General features: G+C 41.6%; 1 protein-coding gene across 3 annotated transcripts in view; it reads right to left on the bottom strand.

Moving 5' to 3' along the window:
• Positions 1-24,581, bottom strand: part of AMOT (angiomotin) — a 62,359-nt gene that overhangs the window by 7,468 nt on the left and 30,310 nt on the right. For all 3 annotated transcript variants that reach the window (XM_082446126.1, XM_082446124.1, XM_082446125.1), the window contains 4 exons: positions 24,293-24,385; positions 21,822-21,967; positions 8,014-8,163; positions 7,130-7,320 (listed from right to left, as the gene is read on the bottom strand). In XM_082446126.1, coding sequence (XP_082302252.1) covers positions 7,130-7,320; positions 8,014-8,163; positions 21,822-21,967; positions 24,293-24,385 — 580 coding nt within the window. The remainder of the gene's footprint in view (positions 1-7,129; positions 7,321-8,013; positions 8,164-21,821; positions 21,968-24,292; positions 24,386-24,581) is intronic.

A 24,581-nucleotide genomic window follows, 5' to 3' on the forward strand; every position in this document is an offset into this window, starting at 1 on the left:
GTGAGATATGCCCACTTTATTCTCATGACAGTCATGAAGGGGAAAAGGCTAGACTTTGAAGGAAGTCAGAGAAAGTACCAAAGAGGTACTGCTACATTCAACAGCAGTAACCCCACCTGAGTGTTTGCTAGAAATGAACTCTAGACATGTCAACAGCCAAGTTCAGGTAGGGCATGGGAGCTGAGTGAGAAGCAGGGCCTTTGAGTCCGTGCCCCTTGATTCCTATCCAAGCTATATCTGAAACATTCAAGTGCCGAATCAATGAGTCTCCCACAACTAAGTGACTAATCTCTTGCCAGAGTCCCAGCTGCATGAGGGACCATCATGTTCCATCTGAAAGTGTCTCAGGCCATTAACTCAAGGGGTAATTAATAAGCAGAAAAGTGTGTGTGTGTGTGTATGTATGTGTGTGAGAGAGAGAGAGAGAGAGAAGAGAAGTGAGGAAAGGAGAGGAGAGGAGAGGAGGGGAAAGGATGTAACCCACGGGCAAGGCTGATGTTTAAACAGCACAAGTCAAAGACATAATGGGAATCCTATACCCTCCTGATAAGTGATGTCATGCATCTTTCTTTAGTTCATTTAGAACTAGTGGTAGAGAAAAGAGGGAAGGGAAGAAAGAAAACTGGATCGTATTTGAGTAACTTGGAGGGAAAGAAAACGAGTTTCGGAAGAATGTTGATGTAATTATATTGGTCTTAAAGAAAACCAGACTATAGGCTGAGGAAACAATGAACTGGCACTGCTGCGTTATACTTCCTCTGAGAATGAGGGTCTGTGGGAGAACTCCAGGCATCTTTTCTGCTGGCAGCTGGTTATGTCCTGTTAGCATAGAGATTGTGACCAGTGCAGATGGCTGTGAAGGAGCAGGGGAATGAAGAGGCAGAAAGCTGGTATTAAAGTTGGGGAATTTTGGTGAGCTTCTGCAAAACTACTGTTCCCCAAAATGCTTGCACCTTATATGCGAGGCGGAAACAATTCATTTGAATGGTGAAATAATTGGAGAACAAGAAGGGAAAGGACCACAGTGGCTTTCATCATTTGCTAAGTTCAAAATATTTTAGTATCTCGGAATTCTACACTTGCTCTAGTGCAGTTCACTTGCTTGTAGTCCTACTGGGAATGGCCCCTGTGTTCCAAAGTACCCAAGAGGAAGCAGCATTGTGTAGTGTTGAGAGCACAGGCCCTGACTATAGGCCACGCCAGGGTCAAGTTCCACTTTCCCTAGTCCTCTGCCACTAACAAACTCTATGAGCTCAGGAATTGGGTTAACTGCTCTAAGCCTCAGGCTCCTTGTTTGCAAAACTGAGATAATAATTATATTTATATCTCATGGGATTTTGGGGGGGATGAAATGAAAGTGTGCATGTAAAACATGCAGTGCCAGGCACAGTAAAAACACTCAACAAGTTATTATTAAGAGAGAAAAGTGTAGGTAGAAAGAGAATAACATGCAAGAGAGTATGAGTTGAATGAATTCCAGCTCTTGGTATGATCCTGGAGGCGATCCCCGAAGTGCAGAGTTCCAATGTGATGGCAGAGGCTTCAGAGCCGGGCCTCTTTTAAAAGTGCATAGTGTCTATGGACACTGGGGACTTGAACGTACGGTTTGTCCCTGGGGGAGCCACTTTCATTGCATAAAAGACCATTCTGGGGACACAGAGCCCTGCCAGCTAATTGATATGGACACTGTGAACTCCTCAGGAATGGAGCCTGAAAATGTGGGGCACTTAGTGAATTCCTACAGAGCTGCCAGGACGGCCTTCGACATCAATCTTCCTTCTAGAAGACTGGGGCTACTGAGCAATGGCTTAAGCAAAAGCAAGCAGGCACAGCATTGGAGGGAGCAACTTGACCTGCTAACTTCCAATACTCTGAGCCTACCCTTAAGCACATCCGTAGAGAGATGCTGGGCTTGAAATGACAACCTACAGACCCCAAACCGCATATCCCTGAATTACTATCCTGCACCTCAAATTCTTAAGGAAATGGTTTCTGGCAACTATTCCTCCAGTCATCTTCTCTCTCCTTCCTCTGATGAAGTTATCCCCGTCACATTACTTACATTGCTTTCTAGAATGTCACCCATGACCTCCTCCTAATTAAAACATCTAGCGGCCTTTTAAACTTCAAGGCCATCTTTTTCCTATCGGTAGCACCCTTTTGTTTATTTAAAATGGGAACTCAACCATGAGTGGAGCACTGCGTTTGAAGTTCCTGGGAGGCTGGAGAGTGGATGGACGTGGGTAAGACTAGTCCCCGACTGTAGGGAACTTGCAAGGGGAGGGGAAAAAAGTAAATAATTAACTATTACGGAAATGAGTTTGGACTTTATTCCAATAGGCACTGAAGCTTATTAGAGCTTTTCAAAGGGAATGAAATGATCCAAGCTGTGGTTCAGGAAGACAGCATTATCTCTGCTGAAATGTAATGGACCAGTCAGAAAGGTTATAATCCCAGCAAGAGATATTGAAAACAGGACCCGGCGAAGTGGCAAGGGAAATGGAAACAGGCTACAGGAAGCAGAATTGCTAGAACTTGGAGACTATTGAAATGTGGGTGTTAGGGAGAGGGAAGAATGAATGAGGACTTTGTTGTTTCTAATTCAAATGACTAGAAAAGATGGCATACTGCTCGTTTTCTGTGATAGGAAACCAAGGAGAACTTTTTTTCTTTTTGGAAAATGCCTATAATGGGTTTTGATTTTAGTTACAGTGGACTTAAAGTGTCTTATGAATAGCCATATAACAATATCCATCCAACAAGTTGCTGAAAATTCTAACTTTAATCTTTAATCTAGAGATGTCAGAGGTACTATTTGAAGCTATAGTAGAGAACAAGATAACTAAGACAGAAGGTAGAATGAGAAGAAAGCAGAGAACGGAACCTGAGAAAGGCCTCCACAACGCAAGACTAGGTAGACGTGTCACATGTGTGACCAGTCTCTACCTTCTGCTTTCCCTTCCTTTACTTCCTCCTTTGCCAGATTTACTTTGTCCCAAGTAAAAGTGAAACATTGCACATTCAGAGAAAGGTAACAACAACCTGATTCAGTAAGTGCAAAGAAATAAATTACTGGTTGATCGGGTGCGTTATCTTTTTATCTTTTTGCTGCTATTCAGAAATAAATCACCATTTGTGAGCTGAAACTAAAAATCTGCACTGCCAAATCAGTTCTTCTGAGGTGAACTCCTACTTGGTAGCAATTTCCCTCATCTACATTAAGCATCTGGAGAGGAATCTCTAGGAACACAATAATATGAAGTTATAATATAGGCCATGTTTTTGTGATTATTTATAATAGTCTAAGAAACTAAATAATAAGCCTCAAATAGTAACTCTTGAACAGGTAATACTCCCTATCTCACCATCTTTGAAATCATCCTATCTGGGAGGCAGCAGAGTATATATAGCACTTAAGGTGTCAAAAATGTAGATTTAAGAAGTCCTGGTTCTTCTGCCTCTTAGTAGCTGTGTGATCTTAGGGGAATTATTTAATCTGTCTGTGCCTCAGTTTCCTCATCTGTAGAATGGATACCAGTACTTCTCTCAAAGAATTATTGTGAAGATAAGCAATAATTGTAAAGCGCTTAGAAGCGTACCTTATATAGTAAACACTACATGTGATTTCTTGCATTGACAGCTTTCCCTTTGACAAGAGATGCTTCACAGAATCAAAATGCCAGAATGGGTATAAAACAGATAACCCAATATGTTTTCTCACCTGAGAAAAGACAGATGTCTATTCTTATATTAAAAATCTATATTTTATTATTCACAGTGGCCAAACACTGGAAAAAATCCGAATATCCATCATCAAGTGAATGCATAAACTGTGGTACATCCATGCTATGGAGCACTACTCAGCAATAAAAAGGAATAAACGATTGATATACGCATTAACTTAGAGCAAGCTCAAAGTAACCATGCTGAGTGAAAGAAATCAAACAAAAAAAGTACATATTATACGGCTCTTTTTATACGACATTCTAGAAAAGGCAAAATTACAATGACAACAGATGTTGTCTGGGGTCAGGCACGGGAGGAAGGGATCAAGTTAAAGGGGCATAAGGGCACTTTAGAATGTGTCCTCTATCTTGATGGTAGTAGTGGCTACATTATTATATACAATTACCAACATTCACCAAACCAGACACTTAAAATAAGTGTTTTTTAAATATGTGAATAATACTTCAATTGAAAAAATTCTACAACTACCATTGTATGACCCCAGCAACATTTCCTAATTGCGCAACTTATTATTTATGTATGAGCTATTATTTTACAAATATATTAAGTTTGAGATACTTAATATCTCATAAGCAGAATACACAGAAACCGAGCAGGCTGGTACAACGTGGCACTAGATTTAAGGATTTAAGTTGTATAGAGTTAGAAAGCATTTCCTTTCTTCTTTTACTTCTTCCTTTCTCCCTCTTTCTTTTTTCTCCTTTTTTTTCCTTCCTTCATTACTCAAACATATGTTGAGCACTTTCCATCTGCAGCCAATATCCTAGGCACTTAAAAATTATTTTGGGGGGCTTCCCTGGTGGCGCAGTGGTTAAGAATCCGCCTGCCAATGCAGGGGACACGGGTTCGAGCCCTGGTCTGGGAAGATCCCACATGCCGCGGAGCAGCTGGGCCCGTGAGCCACAATTACTGAGCCTGCGCGTCTGGAGCCTGTGCTCCGCAACAAGAGAGGCCGCGATAGTGAGAGGCCCGCGCACTGCGATGAAGAGTGGCCCCCGCTTGCCACAACTGGAGAAGGCCCTCGCACAGGAACTAAGACCCAACACAGCCATAAATAAAAATAAATAAATAAAAAAATAAAAATTAAAAAAAAATTATTTTGGAAGAAAATAGAATATAAAGCCTTTACTACAGAAAGGGGTGAAGAGCAGAACCTTGGTCAGTACATTTAGGGTTGGGAGGAGGGAAAGTGAAATCACTGGACAGAAAAGAAATGGCAAGAAGAGATGTTGGAAGGGAAGGCAGAAGAGCCCACAGGTTCTGAAACAAAGTTTTCTGAATGTTACTTTCCAAATTTGAAATCTCATAAAGAAAGAAAGAAAGGAGGAGAAGGAAACTAATCTCCGTGGCAGAGCATAAGAAGCAAATCTTTGGAAAAATAGTATAATCTTAGCAATAGAAGGGTCTGGAGCAATCACCTAGTCCAATTCTCTCATTTTACAGGAATTCAAATACAATCTCTCAGTCTCTTCTGTGGGTTGTATTAATAGGCATGCAAAAGGTACACAGTCCAGATATGGAATGTTTGTCCGGGGAACTATTACAAAGTGTTCCTATTAGGTGGGAACTGGCCGCTTTTTACCATATTAAGTGATAAGCATGCACATTTTACTGAAAACAGTGATTGCATGGAAACTTTCTACCTGGTGATTTAAAGGAATTCAATTTAAATTAAATCTGTTTTATGGGTGCCAACAGATTCTGGAAAGAAATCCATCTGAAAGGGGATTCTCCCAATATTCAAAACTTTCCAGGGAGGAAGGAAAGGGGTAGTTTCTTTATACAAGCCCCCAAATGACAACCTCCTAGCTTTCCTGCATTTTGACCTGGAGTCTATTCTGAAGTCAGTTTCAACAGTGAACTTCCCAGCACCGAGAACCCTGGCTTTCCAACATTTTCTCACACCGCACACCTTCATGAGCTGTATCTTTCTAAGTTTCTGCCCAAAGATGACAGGAATGCCCTGCACCTCTCTGTCAGTGTTAGGGTTTCCTGAATAACCTCTGAACAAGCACTGGGCGCAGGTGTTTTCTTGGGAACCAGCAGCTAAAATTACACTTCATTCTGCTTCTAAGCTGCCTACAAACTTCTCAACCATCTTCCAGCTCAGCTGGGGCTTCTCTGCACTCTATTACTACACTGGCATGGACCGAGCACACCATTCTCAGACAAAAAAAAAAAAAAGACAGGTAAGCTTAAGCCCATGAGGACCTCAAAATCAAGGCACAGGCAATTTCGATCTGTTTAAGGTTTATAGGGGGTATCTGGAGACGGACAGAGCATGTTAGAGAAACGTAAGATGTCTTCCTGAAGAACTGGGAATAGGTTTACAAACCACCAGTCCAGCTTTTAAGCATTGACCTCCCTCTGATTTGGCATGAGAAGGACTCGAGAATAAATGTATCCACTGCCCCCTCCACACACATATTCCAACCCAAAGTCTGGCAAGTGCTGCCAGACTCTGCTGGCTCACCACATTTAGGAGAATGCTAAAAACAACGCCATGATTTTTAATAACTTTCTGGATAGAGACCTATCTGGGTGCAATATGCTATAGCCTGCCTTAGATACCCAACTCCAGACCATGGCTCTGTCTGTATCTCCAACAATCCACATCATCTCCTGATTTGAATTTAGTTTTTGTTTCTTTCCCAACTGATGATTACAAACAGCAGCGAGACAAACTGGATAAGAGCACTGTGTCCTCCAAAGAGCAATAATAAATGTTTATAATGAGAAAAGGGGAACACATAAAGGGCAAAAAATGAAAACGCCTCCTGCCACTTTCTCTCCCTTACCAAATGGAATGTGACTGCTTACACGTGATGAACTTGGAGGCACAGAGAATGTGGGCTTCAAATATAGACCTTCTCAAAGGGCAGGGATGGATTTATGTTCAGCACAGCCTTTGGCATACCTTGGACAAGCCAGAGCTATCAAATGGCAGTTGCCACTCCTGAGTGACATTTAGTTTCTGAGTGGAATTTCTCTGGAGAAGCTTTCATTCCAGTCCTGGGGCTAAACAAAGAAACCTACACATGTGGCTGAAAGAACCTGAGGCTTTTGGGGAAGGAGGTGTGCGGACGTTCAGTTGATCCCATCTGCAACTGTTCTGGCTCCTGAAGAAAGCTGAACTATGATTCCAGTAAGTTCGTCAGTAATTTTAATTTACAAATCCCAGACCCTCTGCCCCACAGTTGTTCAGTCTCTGCATAACGAGATTGAAAAAAACAAAAACCACACACTTAAGCAGAAACTGAGAAAAAAGAAACAGAATGTGATGGGAAAAAAAAACCACTGGAAAATCTATTAATCAGTCACTTTTCTGTTCTCCACACCACCCCTGCCCTTCATTCAGGGCCTCTACCAGCCAGCTACTTACCTCTGAGCAGCTACGGTGGCGGCAGCATCCAGAGCAAAATGTCTCATCACATTCTCTTCTAAATACTTCTGCTCCCACTTAGTCATGTCAGCTTCCAGGGCCAGGATTCTCTCCTCCTTCTCACGAAGGAGCTCCATCAGTGCAGCGGCATTGTATTCTGAAACATTGGTGGGCTGAGAGTTGCCCTGGCGCTGTTGGAAGAGATACCGAGACCCCTGATGTTAATGAGTTAGGACCATAGTGGCTGAGCCAAGTCACTTCAGTTTGGAGTCCGATTCAGAAGCAAGGGGAATTCATAGGCTCTCTACCTCGGGCTTGAGTATGAGACTCTCGATCACGAAAGGAGCCTGCCATGTCAAATGGTCATGCTGCTCAGAAAGTGGATCAATGGTTTAAAAATCACTAGCCCTGCCGGCCAGCATGGTTCTCCGTAGAAATGGAAATGAAAAATCTAGGATTTGGTCTCTGCCTTGCCCCTAAACTTGTTGTGTGACCTTAAGGGAGTCATGCCACCTTTCCTGGGTCTTGATTTTCTCTCATCTAAAAGTGAGGAGATGTATGGCCAAATGATTCTAAAGACCATTTCCAACCCTAGGATGTCCAGGAGTCTATTTGTATAGCGTCTTCACTTCTTATAGGGCCTACTGTTTCTGGGGTTCACATGAAAACAAAAAGTGCAAGATAATAGGCATTAAGGATTTTGCTGCGATAGGAAGCTAAGGAAGCCAACTTCGTCTTTACAATTGGGAGGCGCTCTGCAGTAAGATCAGTTGGGGCAAAAAACCTGAAGATGAGCAAGAGTGTGGTTTTTTGATTCTCATGTCAGACACTGTCTGACAAATAAGCAATCAGGAGCAATCTCATTTTCTTGAAGTTCTCTATACCTGCTGGATTCGGAGGGATTCCAGTTCTCTCTCCAGTCGTGTCCGGAGACGGTGCTCCAGCTGCTCTCGTTTTTCACATGCTGCCTGGAGCTGTACAAGAGCTTGCTGCATCTTTTCCACCTTATCTACGTACACTTGCTTCTTTTTCAGCTGAAAATCCAGGTTGGGAGAATTACAAGATAGAAGGAAAGAGAACAACAGGGTCAGTTATACAGCCCCCAAATCCAGCCCTGTGTTTAGATCTCTTCCTGTCCAGCTCCAGAAAAGCATGAATGGCAAGAAGGTCCTTCATGAGTATCGGGCTGCCTTGTATTTACCATACAGAGAATGTCTCAAGGGATAGGAATTAGGAGCTCCTTTTTCATCTCTCCCTCCTTCCCCCTCTCTATGTTTTCCCCAAGTCTATTTCTATCAGTAGAGTCTGTCTTAGATGGCAAGCTCTTAAGATTCCCATTTATGGATGTCCTCACCTCTGCTCTTCTTCACTCTAAACTGTAACATTCTGGGGGAGGGTGTATCTTACTTTGGTCATTATAGTAGGGGAATGCTAAAACAATAAAAGGGGGGCTCTCCAGGGAGAAGAGTTTAATTCGGAATGGAGAGGAAGCCTACCCACTTTATATAGCTGTCTCCTCTCCAAGTGAGAGAAAAAGGGTGGTCAACTGCTGCACGTAGAGGGAGGCCAGAATTGTCTTTCTGAACTCTACAGTCCTGGTAATTACTCCATGTAATCATCACTGCTCTCGTGGAATGTTTCTGCTCCTCAAAAGTGAAGCTGCTGGGACTCCCCTGGTGGTCCAGTGGTTAAGACTCTGCGCTCCCAATGCGGGGGGCACGGGTTCGATCCCTGGTCAGGGAACTAGATCCCACACGCCGCAACTAATGATCCCGCGTGCCGCAATGAAGATCCCACATGCCGCAACTAAGACCCGGTATAGCCAAAAAAAAAAAAAAAAAAAAGAAAGTGAAGCTGCCATGCAATGGTTCATCTTTAGTCTCTTCATTGACCAGCACTGCCCCCACCTCAGTTCTTTATTAAAAGAACACAGGTCACTTGCGATTTCTGCCTCACTCATGAGCCTGAGTTGATAACATTGGACCGTAATCTCTCAACTATCACTCTGGGACCTTTAAAGATATCTAAAGATGCAAACTAATGAATCAAATCTAAGACTAAATGAGATCAAATATGATTCTTCCTCTTTGCAAGCTTATGAACCATAACCAAAAACAAAGGTAGAAGCAGGTTGGGACTAAGAGTTTGAGTTCTTTGTACCCTTGTAACTTCCAAGGCAAATCCCATCATGGTAAATCCCTGACTCCGTTGAAATGAAGGAATGAAGAGAATTTCAGAGCTTTTTAAAGAAGGCGTACATACCCTCAACACCTAAGAAGATAGGGGAAAGTGCAGCCTTCCCAAATTGTTAGGAATGAGCAGATGGTGCGTCTTCATACCTATAGTACTTGTGCGGGTGCCTCTCTTGCTAATAAAATCAACGCATGGACTCTTTCTAAAGTAGAAGTTCTTCCAAGCTGGTCACATCTGTTATTATTATTTTCGTGAAACCTGTGGTTAGGGATACTCTCATTATTAAGATTTAAATGTGAAAATATTATTGATAACATGGTCCAAAGGAAATTCAAGAATTCAGCTCAACTCTAACTTTCCAACAAATTCCCAAGCCCTTGAGATACCTAGACAGACAGTTGCAATGTAAGAGGTTACCCACTTTACCAGCACTGCCCACAGCCATTTAGCTGGGGCCAGACCAGCAGAACCAACCTGACACCCTCATTGCAGAAACCAGGTAAGACCTTCGTGGTAATGTGTCCAAATCACTGCTCTCTAGAATGTCCAGTCAGACAGCAATGGCATGTGCTAATGGGGAAACTCTCCTTGTCTTATAACTGCTCTCTCTCCAAATTAGAATTGCTGAACTTTCTCTAGGTGGAAGAAAACTTGTATTTTCCTACCAGACTTGCATTATGCCTTGCCTAGGTGACAGGGAAAACTTTAAAAATTCGTGCTACACTTCTTGACATTTCCTTTCATTCCAAGGCCTAGTTCAATCTAGCCTTGTAAACCAGTTGAGATGAGTTATAAGTCTAAATGTTTTTATCCATTAGACCTTTCCCTAGGAAATAAAAGAAACAAAAATTGCCATTCTCATCCTCTCCATAAGCTTAAACCTTTCTTTCCTGGGATATGCGACTATTTGTAATAACACTGACTAGGGCAGTCAAGACCTTTAGGCCATGGATGCCACTGCCTTCCTATTTGCTAAGCTTCTGAATAATTGGAGAGCAGGAAATATCCTCTATCCTTTGCCTTTTGGGTTCTATAATCCTGATGAGCTATTTAAAGTTGAATGCATTTATTTGTGAATCGCTCTGAAAACCCTAGGGGAGCAGTGCAATGTTAATGCAGAGAGTGTTAACTATAATTACTGAGGCTTACAGCAGTTATACTTAAAGGCAATTAAAGTTAGATAGTATGCAGTTCTTGCCTTGATGGTAAAGTACTGCAATGTAAGCTCAGAGAACTGAAAAATGAGCAGTCAGGACTAGGTGTATTTCTCTATGCCCTGCCTTTCTTGAGAAAGGAATCCTCAATGTCTTAGCTAAGGAATCCCCAGCAGTGGAAGTCACTGAGCCAACCGTCTGGAAGGGAAAAGCAATAAAGGCCCAGAGAGTTTTCTGAGTTGGCTGAAGAGAGTCACACAAGTCAGACAACTTCCACAAACCAGGCCAAGGAAAATCCCATTATGCTTTGCCACTGGGATGATTTTCCACAAGGTACCAGGACCTCTATTGTTGGCATAGTTCTTCTACTTCCTTTTTTTTTTGCATATCTTTTTTTGTTTATTGTGCAAAGTGCCAATCTATTATGTCAGCAGATCCAAATAACAATCTAGTAATATGGAAAATCAAGGACATTTGCAGATATTAAAACCAAGAGTCACAGACATTAAAGTCCCCAAAATAACTATTTTAATAAGAGAGAAAGTTTTACAACATAATATCTAAATCCCCAGGAATTTTTCCAGATAATTTCAAAATTCTCCAAACCCTTTGCCTATCATAGTTTTCTCTGAGGAAAACTTTTACATCTTCCCTAACGAATCTCTTAACTTTACGACCAATTATGAAATCACAATACCCATATACAGGACCAAGAAAAAGTACAGCTCAGCCATAAACACCAAGATCACCTAGTAAATGCTTAATACCTAGGTAATTTAGGGTACAAAAGGACAACTGTTGGATGCTACCAGTGCAAGACCCTATAAAGATGCAATCCACAAAGTCAGCTATCTTCTAAGTTACATATTCTATGTTTTCTAGATCTCATCTATATATAGAAAGGAACAAAGGTCTATGCGGCTTATTAACTCCTCTACTATCCTGAACTTTATATGCTTTACTTTTTCCTTCATTATGGTAAATCCCCTTTTCTGCCTCTCTTCTATAAACTTATCTCCTGTGCTAAGCTCCTCAAATGTTACCTCAGTAATTAAGACATCCTAGATCCCCAACTTCACCTTTCAATGCCATCAGAAATGTCAATGGTTCCTTCTAGGTAAAGAGAGAGGCCATACAGTAAAATGGTTAAGGTCATGAGCTCTGGCCTCAGGCTACCCCAGTCCAAATGTTGGCTCTCCCACTTACTAGGTATGCAACCTGAGGAAAGCTACTTAATCTCCCTGAACTTCCCTTCACTCATTCATACATAACATAGAGATGATGATAATTTGATATACCTCTAAAAGGAGCAAATGAGATAACAAATGAAGTGCTTAGTAGAGTGTCCGGCACAAAAAGTACACAGAGTTGTTTTTCTTTTTTAAAGAAAAAGTTAATCCCAATTCACACATATTCTAGTCCTCTCAACTTTGAACATTCATTCCAGATAGCCTTGACGTGGTTCTCATTATCTCAATAACTCTAATTAACACATCAATCAAGACATTAAAAACACAGCCATTTTTCCCCAGGAAGACATATAACACTAGGCCTCAAACCCTTCATGCAACAGAGCTTCAGATATCTTTATAGGGCAAGGCCTTTCACTGGAGATACAATTAGAAGAGAGTACTGAGTAGCTGCAAGGACACCATATTCTCTCAAAATGACACGATTTAGAGGGCACCTCCACTTTGTGAGAGATACTTTACCTATAGTCAAAGGTACTGTTTAACTAAAGACACTTAGGCAGAGCTCATTCCCTGCCACACACACGCACACACATGCATGCACACACCAGGAATTTCTATTTGACAGCAGATTGAAAGGTAAAGGAACAAGGTGGCAATCAGGAGACTTGGGTTCTAGGCCTAGCTCTGTTTTTAATAGTAATTTGCTTCCCTGTTCTCAGCCTCAGAGTCCCCATTTGTAAAAAAAAATGAGGGGGGTTTTGGGGGGTCAGCAAACCAAGATGGTCAGCAGTGGGCCGAATCCAGCCATGCCCATTCATGTACGTATTGGCTAGGGCTGCCTTCCTGCCATAATGGCAGAGTTGAGCAGTTGCAGTTGCAAAAGAAACTCTACGGTCCACAAAACCGAAAATATGTACTATCCGGTCCTTTAATAGATAAGGTGCCAGCCCTTGGAGTGATTTTCAAACTGTGTTCCACAGTCCTAGTGTTCTAAGGAGTGCTTCAGAAGCCACTACAATGGGTGAGTTGTATCAAGTGGCTCCTCTTTTATGTGTTTTACAATGAGGGTTCTACATAAAACTTAATTTCAAAAAAAAGACTGTTACATCTTTGAAGATACATATGAATATCCAGTTGACCCTTGAACAGCATGGGGGTTAGGGGTGCTGACCCTCCCTGAAGTCGAAAATCCATGTATAACTTTATAGTCAGCCCTCCATATATGCGGTTCCTCCATATCCACAGTTCCATATCCAGGGATTCAACCAATGGCAGATCGTGTAGTACTATAGTATTTACTACTGAAAATGTCTGCATATAAGTGGATTCACACAGTTCAAACCAGTGTTGTTCAAGGGTCCACTGTATATATGTTCTTGTGCTTTGTCTGTTTGCCCTAAAGAATGGGCTTCCTATCTTACCTCACTCCATCATCTTTTCACACTTGACACTTCAGCATGGTTAAATAACTTCAGGTTCCCGAGGACCCCCTCGTATTTTAGCCCTCATTGCCTTTGGATATGGCATTCTCTCTCTTAGGAACGCCTTGCCCACTAGGCTTTAAGAAGTTTAAAAAAAAAAAAACAGCAACAGTAGAATAGACAGATGTCCATCTAATAGTCTTTCAATTCACAAATATTTTATGAATCTAAGCTTCCCCTTTTCATCTTCAACACTGACCAGTAACTAAGGGAACTGGACAAAATGGGATCCTAGAAATCTGTATAGGCATATTCTTGGAGGTAAAAAAACCCATAAAAGTCCTGCCTTCGTTTGTGTGTATGTACATGTAAGAGACAGATCATATAAGGTGTGTACTCTCCATAGGCTCCTAGATGATTTATTTTTCTATGTCTTTAGTGTTCAAGGAAGTGAAAGTTCACTTGAAAAGTTTCTAAAGCCAAGGTAGTGGTTCTGGTGTAGAGACAAGTACCCACAGATCTCCAGAAGAAGCCAGAACCAAATTCCCTCTAGATACTCAGTGAATGGGGGAACTCATTCCATCCATTTAAATTTTCTTACCAAATGCCAATTTTCAAAAACCTGTCAAAACCCCCCTTCCCTAGCTTTCCCTAAACCTGTCTTCTCCTAACATCGTTCCTTAAATCATTCTTACTTTCTGTCTTGATCTTTTAGACCCACCTTCCCTTCCAATTTCATCCCCATCTCCTGCTATACCCCCAAGGTCCAATCTATGGTAGTTTACTCTTTTACCTCTATACTGATGGTTCTTAACTGGGGGTGATTTTACCCCCAGAGAACATTTAGCAATGTGTGGAGACATTTTTGGTTGTTACATCTGGGGGTAGGTTGCTATTGGCATCTTGTGACTGGAAGCCAGGGGTACTGCTCAACACCCCACCGTGCACAGGGCAGCCTCCTCCATCACTATCACCAAAGAATTATCTGGCCCCAAATGTCAATAATGCTGAGGTTGAGAAACCTTGCTCTCCACTTCAGCACTACTGGAGATTTCCTTCATGCCACAATTCTCACAACTGCTTATATTCATATTTTAATGTTATTATGCTCTCTTTAGTCACAGACCCCTAGCTGAGGGCAAGATTTCTCACTCTGACACAATGTGCCCCAGACTGCTTTCATCTTTATCCAAAATGATATCCCTTCAATAGTTCAGCCATTATAAACATTTATCCTGTTTTTCCAGTCTCCAAATCTTGGAATTATCGTCCTTTCTTCCCTCTTTCCTTTGACCACCATATCCAATCTGTCACTATATCTTAATTTTAAATAACATCTCTCATATTCTTTCATTTCCTTATATTTTCATAGCCTACATAGTTTAAGTCCTTATTTCACAACTAAATAATTAGAATAGTAACCTAATAGATCTTCTTACTTTGTTGCGCTCTCCCATCTACACACAAGCACATATGCACAGATGAATACACACACACACACACACACGCACAATCAGTCCATCTGACATACAATTGCTATAACAGACTTGCTCAAGTAGAACATTATGGCACTGCCTTATTTAAGAACAAGAGCAATCTACTGCTAGCACATCCATTGAACTACTGTTGATTAGGTACCTACTATATATCGAAGGCAACTTTACACCTCCTCTCACTTCTTTAGACCACAGCTATTCTTTCTCATCCATATTTTAAACCACTTGGTATTTTTCAATTCACCCCCCGATCTACTGTCTCATTGTCCCCTGTCCGTCCTAGATATGCCTCTTAGAAATGCCTTTATCAATGTTCTAAGCTCCTACTGCCTTACAATTCTACCAGGCCTACTATGCAAATGATCAACCTTTGTATTAGTCTGATCATTTCTTCATCCTTCCTCACCATATCAGTAAACTCTCTAGGAGTTCTTCCTGAATAATCTTACCTGACCTTGATCGCTGCTTTTCCCTAGAGCCTCTTATAACGTGCACTCTATTAGCAGTCATTTTATAAGATTTTGTTCAAGTGTGGATTCATTCATTCATTCATTCAACAGATACTTACTGAATGTTTATCACACACCAGGCCCTATTCTACATCTGAGAGCAGTAGTGATGCAATGGGAGGCAAGACAAAGTCTCTGCCCCATTGGAGGGCAGTATCCCATAGCCACTTAAGGGTAGGGCCCTCTATTTTCCTTCATATCTCTCTTAGGTTCTAGATCTAGTTCATTTTTCACTACACTCTTGATGACCAGTTAATATTAAATAACTGTCAAATACAAAAACAAAGATGAGCAAAGCATAGCTTAGCTATAACACTGAAAATATAAAAATAATAAACACACACATTCATAAACGTATTCACTTTGCTTGGAAAGTCAAGATAAGGGTTTCAGATCATTCCTATTAAGAGATAAGTTTTTAAAGGGGAGTCATAAAATTGGGAGGAAGAACAGCAGGAAGGCAACCTATTGAAGAATAGAGCAAATACTCTTGAGCTCAATCAATCATGTTTTTCCGTTGCACTTCTGCAATAATTTGAACCCATTCCCAAGCATTTGGCAGATCTCTTAACCCCCTTCTGACTCAGGAAAATCTGATCCCTGCAAATGAATACCACGTGATGGCATCTCTTCCCTCCTTCCAACAACTGCAGATGTCTTTCAAATTTATTTTTTCAAGGATGGCTATATACAAAATTACCTCTAGGGCCCCTAAAGCTACCCATTTGTCTCAGCCATTTGTAAGGAAGTGATTTAATCATCAACCTTCTCCATTTATTCACTGGTGGACAAAGCATAGTATGGGATATTTTGGAATTAAGAGATCTGGGTTTTCTTCTAGATGTATTACTAACTGTATAAACTGTCTGCACTTTAATTTCCTACTCTACTGAAACTTCCAAGCTTTATAGTGGGGATGTAGTAAGTATTTGGAAATATTTTTGAAAGGTTAAAAATACATGGTAGGAATGAATAGGCAGAACACAGAGGATTTTTAGCACAGTGAAAATATTCTGTATGATACCATAATGATGGATACATATAATTACATACATTTACCAAACCCACAGAATGTATACTACCAAGAGTGAACCCTAATATGCACTACAGACTTCGGGTGATTATGTGTCAATGTAGGTTCATCAGCTGTAACAAATGTAACCCTCTGGTGGGGGAAGGTGATAACAGGGGAGCATGGGTAATGCTGTACATATGTGGCAGCAATGAGTATATAGGGAAGTCTCTGTACCTGTCCCTCAATTTTGCTGTGAACATAAAACTGCCCTAAAAAAGTAAAGTCTTAATAAATAATAAAAAATATAATATGGATAGAGGGGGTGGGCTACTGTTATTAGGTAGATGAACACCAATATATACACACACTCTGATGACTAAAGGACATTGAGACTAATAATACAGAACTAAGTCCAGTGTCACAGAGGCCATCCTTCATTATGTCTGATTTTCATCTTCCCTTCTATCACCCAGAACTCCAAACACTCATGGTGTCACAAATGTCACAACCGAAGTGTACTTTCTTTGCTCCTCTCCTTCATACAACTAAGTTATATGTTACTCCATGAGCCTTCAGTGATTTCCATTTGATCTTATTTAGCCTTGCCCAGGAGCCCATGGCTCCAAGTAAGAGTTCCCTCTGAAGCAATTTGGTAACACTACCCTGGTATTAGCAAGTTGCCTGTGTCCATTGCCAAGAAGCTGTGGTCCACTGGTAGATATTAAAAGAATTGAAGAGTAAAAAAAAAACCACGCCTAGAAACTTGCTACCAAGGGAATGGAGTTCATTCTCTTAAGGAGGCTAAAGAAAAATACACAAGACTTTCAATTTGGGAATTTCAAAAGCCAAAATCATAGGAAAAACTGAGAAAATCAAGCTTTGAGAAGTAGCTCCACCTCTGTTGGGGGTGGGGAACATAATTTCTTATACTGAGTGGAGCAATACCTACTTCAAAGAAAATATGCTGCCATAAATATGGGAAAAGTCATCCTTAGATGAAATGCCCTTCAAATAAGTCAACAGAACACTCTGGAAGATTCCTGGGTAGATATGTATTTTATCTGAATTCCTATCAATACTCTCAATGCACACATAATTCATACCGTCAGATCTTCTATCACATTTATAATCCATCATAACTATTGTATGAGTTTTACCTATACCAACAAAATCCTACTGTTTGAGGATTATTTTGGATTAGACATATAAATGTCTATGCCTAGGACATCTTCCTCTAATATTGGGAAAGAAGGAGACTAGTTACGGTGCTGTGTGGATAGGTGTGATAGCAGAAAATGATGTATCTCTAAAACCAAAGAGACAAATCAAATAAATGGCAAGAGATCTAGAAATAAGAGAAAGTATGAATCATGAAGAATAATGGTGGAAATGAAGAGAAACAATATGAATTTAGTTTTGGAGAATTGAGAGGAGTGGCAAAATGACTCTGGAAAATGCACCTCCACTAAGAGTTTTCACTGCAATGTCTAAATGTCTGCACCAGACATTGCAGTTGAGAAAAGGTTAACACTTGGGTCCTTTTTTTCCCCTGAATCTCTGTGGCTGTCAATCTAGCCTAAAGCCAAAGAACAAGGCTCGCTGGCTCTTTCTGCCAGCCCTCCCACATTCCGCTCTATCCCCTCCTATGCACTCTGCTCAGTAAGCAGCCCACCCGCAGCATCTTCCCTCTTTGATCTTGCCAGGGCCTTTTTCCCACCATCCCTGAAACAATTACCCAAGCAGTGGCTCGGCTCTGGATCATCATAAGACAGCAGCCGGCCAGAAGCCTGGGCTGCCTTGAGCCTTGTGAGTGGATATGCCAGGCATCTGTCAAAACTCTCCAGTGAGGTCAAATTAGTGGGGGGCAGAGGGAGGTCTCTTTGAATGGGAGAATACCATGGTTGCTGTAGGACACAGAATTCTTTTGACTTGGAGTTTAATGAACCTCCACTTCAACAGGACCTACGTGTCCCGAAAGATAAGGGCAGGGATGGAAAGGCACCATTTACGCCAGCCAGCTGCCTGCTGCATAAGCTGTAGATTGGTGGCAAGACCTGGATTATAGTGAATCACCAAAAAACAGGTCTGCTCTTTAGAGTGCTATCCCCTTCCCGGCAAGATACCGTATCCCTCGATGTCAGCAGAGCAGGGTCCGTGAGAGAATCTGTGCTGAACTTGGAAGAGGAAGGAAGTTGTGATTGCAGGAGAAAGTTCTCTGTAAGCCTGAGGCACCATTTCTGTATAGAGCTTAGAGCACAGTGCATGTTGAGTGTCATGGGCAAAAGACTTAATAAGATTAGAAAGATGGAATGGATTTTAGGGAAAGTATCTAAATGAGGACGTTGTAAACAGAAAGACATAAATATATGCAAGAGTCTTCAGACCATTAAAGTAGTCATAATCGTTCCATAACCATCTTTTTTTTTAAATTGAGATATAAATGACTTGTAACATTACATGAGTTTCGGGTGTACAACATAATGAGTCAATATATGTGTCAACCTGACCATCTTGACGCAACGCAAAATAGTTAAACCTGAGTGGCCTTGCACTTAGTAGGCTAAGAAAATACTCCCTAGAAAAAAGGCTTAATTTGGGAAAGTTCCCCTAATTCTCATTTGCTAAGTAGACTAGAGACGTTTTCCCTAGAAGAACTTCTAAGGAAAATGCATGGTGCCATTTGTAAGCCATAACTAAATTATCTGTTTCTATGAGACATAGGCAGGCATCTGACATATCGCTCTGCCTTCCAACATGACCTGACTTGAGCCATCTCCAACAGATAGAGGGATATATTTTCTATTTGTGAATACTCTTATTGATTTAGAAATGCTCACTAATTTTGTGAAGGAATCACAATGAAGAATCCTTACTAGATTAGTTCCAGGGCTATCTACTCACCTTAAGTACCTCCTAAATGTTCTGTACTTAAAAATTTTACCCCAGGAAAAATGAGACCTAGTGGGGGTTGAGTCACAGCAAAAAAGCAAAACTTCAGTTATCAATTCCTGTCTTTGAAGATAAGGGAAAGGAATGTTTTCCTTTGAATATTATGGAGGAGATAGGACAAATACCACCCAGGAGCAGACTCAGCTCTGATAGGCTACTAAAATGAAAAGGAAAATAGGAATCTGTGGATTTTCCCTGAGATGTGGTTTCAAGCCCCTATATGTGCTAGAGGCGATCTGGCTTGAGAGTCTGGAAGGCATTACATGGCCTCTGCCTCTGATTCCACCGGGTAGAAGCTTGCTCTCCCCATCAAAGGTTCCGCCTCCTTTAGCAACAGCAGCTCAGAATTTCCCAACAACTAGACTCCGTGCAAAAGAAAAGGTTGGATGAGGACTAAAAAATTAACAATAATTGATGAGTTCATGTGAGATATCTCTGACCACTAGATGCCATCATTCAATCCTAGCCCAATATTTAGAGCTTCTTCTTTAAATTGTAAATCTACATATTTTGGAGCAGGGCCTTGGAAAATGACTAAAAATCTCTGGAACAAATTCCCAGAAAAGCCTCAGAAGTCTGAAGCCAGAAATATATGTCAGGCAACTGTTTCAGTGAGGGCTGCCCGGTGGGAACTACAGACTAACTGGTTGTTAATCATGGAAATAGTATACCACTGAGCCCTCAGACACTGCAAACCAAGATGGTTGCAGAATCTTTGTATCCATTTATCTCCAACTGGATGGGCACCCTTCCAGGAGGGGCAGTGGGGCTGTATATATACCCCAATCTCAAAGCAGTCCAGACAAGCTTCTCATAGTCTGTTGAAAAACAGGGGTCCAATGGGTAAAGCAATTTCTTTTCAAATTAAAAGATGCAGAGGTTACTAAATCTGAACAGGCGCCCACATTTTCTTTTTGGGAGTGGAACCAAAGGATGATTCAGACGGGGAGACAGGCAGCAGGGTCTAGGGAATGAAGAGTCATGAGATTCCAGTTTTATTCCTGGCTCTGCCCAAGACTTGCCATGTGACCACCAGCAAACTACTTCTCAGCGGGTCTCTCAGTTTTCCCTTCTCTAAAAGAATACAGTCTTATCCCCAGTCCTGTAATTTACTCTGTCATTTCCTTGCAAAAAGGGAAAAGAAGGGAATATATGAGGTATGGCGAAGGGCTGGCTAAAGGGTGTGCTAAGCTCTTAAGACCTGGACACCAAGCATGTACAAGTATCCCTCACTTTCAATAAAGCAACTTGGCAGTATTTCTGATCTAGACAACTGATGAAGCAGAACATCAGTGTGACTTTATACAACCTGAAGTTTAACAATTAAGCAATTCAGGTTAAAGGACATCATAGGTTAGATGGCATCACCTACTAGAAAAGCATGAGCCCACAATATAGCTCCAACAACTGTGTTAACACCCACAAAAGAAATCAAAGGATATCTGTAAGTCAGGAGATCTTTAAGAACTAGACATTCTTACTAAGGGAGAGGAAACAGGCAATGAGTGAAAGTAGGAAAGATACCTCACCTGCAATAGCCAGAATGCTCAAGGTTTGGTCACTAAACGCTTTTTTAATCTCAAGTTTATAAAGATTTCAGCATCTTATAATGGAGGCTATTTTTTTTCTTTTAAAACAATTCCAATTTTAGAATAGACAAGTCAGTGAGATGTGAAATTTTCTTTACCAAGTTACATTTTAGCATCATTTTTTTGCTGGAATATACCCATTCCCTGAAGTGCAAAACATCTAAAACCTAGTAGTACTCCAATACAATGACAACTGACATCCAAGATTAATGAATGACAGGCCAGCAGCAAAGTTCCCTCTATTTCATATAAACACAGCTTAGTGTTGCAATTGAGTAACATCTACATTGAGAGTAATCAGATACATATTAATCAGATGCTTAGTAGTCTGGGGGCCCTTGCATTTGTCAAGGAAAGGCTCCATCCTTGCACACAAATAACTGAGAACTTCACCCTACCACATACCTACATTCCAGAACCTAGCCAGTAAGAGCCAGGGCAGAGCTCTTGGCCTACCATAAACTGTAAATGGTCCTTGGATCCCATCTTGTCCCAGGCACCCCAAGATTGCTTCTATTCAAAAATCAATCTGCAAAATAAATCCAACAACAACAGGCATAGCCCTCAAGATTCATTTTTTTGCCTGAGAGGACCAACTTCCCACTGAGCATGGGGAGACAAGGACCATTCTGATTTCAACATCCTTGGAGTACCTTAAAATATCCAGAATCATTTTCTAGCCCTTCCAAAATAAAGCTTTAAAGCCCTGTAAGAGCAGGACTATATATACATACATATATATATATATGTGTGTGTGTGTGTATGTGTGTGTGTGTGTATATACATACACACACGTGTACATATACATATGTAAGTGTATATATATATATATATAAAATCTGTCATAGGCTTAATTTAAGGCAGGGCTAGGTACACAGTCAGAACTTAGGGAAGGCGGGTGGTTAGCTTATTATATGAATGAGCAAATGAAAATTTATCCTTGACCTTGGTGACTTTCTAATCTGGAGCAAAAGGAAGATACTTGAAGAGAAGAAAAAAGAAATCAAAGTCTACTCACATCAGCACGGTTATAACTAGAAGTAGCAGATGGCACCTTCCTGTTGGGGGATGATGCAGCTGACAGTTCGCCAAAGTGGGGGGGCCCCCAGTGCCCTTGGTTCCCCAGCTCTTCTACCCTCAGGCTCATACGCTACCCGAGGAAACTACACATACCTCTTCCTCCAGCTTTACCACCTTGGCCTGGGCGTTGCTCAGGGCCTGGTCTCGGATTTCGATGTGTCGCCTTTGGTCCTCGTTGGTAGAACGGGCAGTGGCCAGCTCCGCTTCCAGTTTCTCCTTCTCCCGCTGGCTCTCCTTATCTATCAGGACATGAAATATCAATACTGCCATTCCAGAGCTAGCTCAAAACCTTACCTGAGCAAAACTGACAATCATACCCATTACTAGACGTTCTAAGTGTTCTCACACACAGCCGCAAGAACCAGGACACCAAGATCTGGACTCTTATCACTGGCTCTACCACTAACTTGCTGTGTAAATTCAGAAGTCACTTAACAATGGTGGTTGTGCAGAAGCAGTGAGAAAGTAGATGTAAAAAGTGTTGTGGAAAGTATTATACAAAGAAGAATATACACACATACACATACACACACACATATGTCAGAAGAACAGGTAGGCTTGTCTCCTCAATTTTCTTTCTTCAAACAGTCTTGTCTTGGCCAATGAGCAGTTGAGCCTCCACAAATTTTCCCCATTGTTTCCTCATGACAGTATATTACATCAATATAAAAATGGTATTTCATAAAATGCATAAAACCGCAAATCCCACCCTTTACTCACTAACATGATTTTCTAACTGAGGTCAATCCACGATCACATTGTAGCTACAGATGACCATGACACATGTAGTTATGCCTCATGCCTTTCTAGGTCCCTCCCCTTTTAACTAGGACAGACCTCATACCAGAAACTCAAATGAGCGGTTTTGATTCTCATTGGGAGGTAGAGTGCCCTTCCTCTCAAAACACTGATACATAAGTTTGTAGGAAAGACTTTAATAGGACAGCCTCACCTTCCTTCCCACTCTGACTTTACATATCTATCCAGATGTACCTTGGGAAGAAATAAACATCTGTTGAATACTTATTGCATACCGAGTATTGTACTAACTTAATCCTCAGAACAGCCATACATGGCAGGTGTTGTATTATTCTCTTCTCCATCGTGCATATGAGAAAACAGAGCCTCTGAGGGCTTGAGTAACTTGCACCAGATCCCACAATTGGAGAGTAAGTAGTGGAGCCCACACTTAAGGCCAGGTTGTTCTAAGCTTTTTGTACTGTACCACACCGCCTTCTCCTAGGATTGCGTTGGTCTCTAGGGGGCCTTTTCAAGAGGGCTTTCTTGGCTCCTGACATACTTCCAACCATGTGGCGCCCTGTTGACGCCCAAAGGCAAAAGAAATTAAAGTCATGTCCTCTCCCCTGCCTACTAGGTAGAGTTCACTTTTCCCTTCTAGAACCATTTGACAGTCTTTCACCCTGCTGTGAATACAATTTGACCTACTAAATTACCACATTTTATAAAGTAGCAGCAGAACTCCTAGGACACCTGAAATGCCATCTCCATGCAGGGTAACTGTGACACTGGCAACTTCACAACAATTTACACTAAGCACTGATGACACCAGAAAAACTACATTCCTTTCTCTAAGACATACTGACAAAGGAACAGGAGGCTCAGGGAAATGAGGAAGAAAAAAAAAAAAAAAAGCCCTAGTTCTAAAGCCAAAGCACAAGAGAGCAACCCAGGAAGGGAGGGAGATATTGTTAAGTGAAGATCAAACAACTTGTAAAAGCTGACTGGAAGCCGCATGGAATGACTTGAAAGGGTCATGTGGAGGCCCAGCAAAGATGGGGCCTGACAAGTCCCCATCAAGCGCTCCTCCTGCTGGGAACCGCACTGGTGGAGGCCAGGGGTAGGGGAAACCAACTATGGGCATCTGCAGGAGTCAGGGTAGATCATCTGTTTCCCCCGAAATTCACTCTCCCTATGGACTCAATCCACTGTGTAGTTTTTATTGCTGGTTTTACTGTGGCAATTGGAAAGAATGAGGCATTGTCTAGCTGGGTGGAGTCCATTAGGGACCCAATAAAGAAGAGGATTAATTCATTGTCAGGGTCCTAAGAGTATTTCCAGACAAAGGAAACACTATTTAGGAGGAAGACATAGCTCTGCCCTCCCCCACACCCTCCAACTCCACACCAGAGTCACTAGTTGAGGCCTTAGCAGTGGTCTCCGTCCAGCTACCCTTGTAATCCCCCAACATGGGGGAGCCAACACATGGAGCCTTCAATGATAAATCCCTTCAATATTAAGGGACCCCAAGTTTATCAAGGTCCTTTTCAGCTAGCATGACAAAAAGCAGGGATTCCAAGGGGCTTCTCTGTTTCAATACAGAAGGAGTTATGTTGATGTGACTAGATGTTGCAGCAAGCAGCCTTCTTGGCCGGAAGGAAAAGAACACAATCTCCCAACTTCATGCTTGAACAGGAAAAAGAATCCTTAGATGACATTCACTCTGCCCTGGCTGTTCTAGAAGGCTAAATAGAACTGTGTAACCTTTTCATACACCTCACTCCCACCCACATATTAATACCTGCTGCTGAAGCTTTCAGACTTACTTTTTGCAAAGAGCTGAGAGATGGTTTTTCTGGTATCTTCTGACCCCTCATATTCCTTCTCTGCAAGCTGCTTGTTGGCCGTCTCTAGACGCTCTGTGGAATTTGGAGACAATCAACAGGGCCCTAAGGACAAACTTCCAAGCACATGCTATTTGCCCTCTAAACAGTGATCTTGGGCAAAACAAGCATGTCTCTTCTTGTTACACAAGAAGGGGTGACACAGATATAGGTTTGCAAATGTGGATCCCAAAACAATACTAGACCATGACGGGGAAGGAGGAGGTGAGTA

Source organism: Balaenoptera physalus, assembly GCF_965194825.1.
Source record: "Balaenoptera physalus genome assembly, chromosome: X".
Lineage (NCBI taxonomy): Eukaryota > Metazoa > Chordata > Mammalia > Artiodactyla > Balaenopteridae > Balaenoptera > Balaenoptera physalus.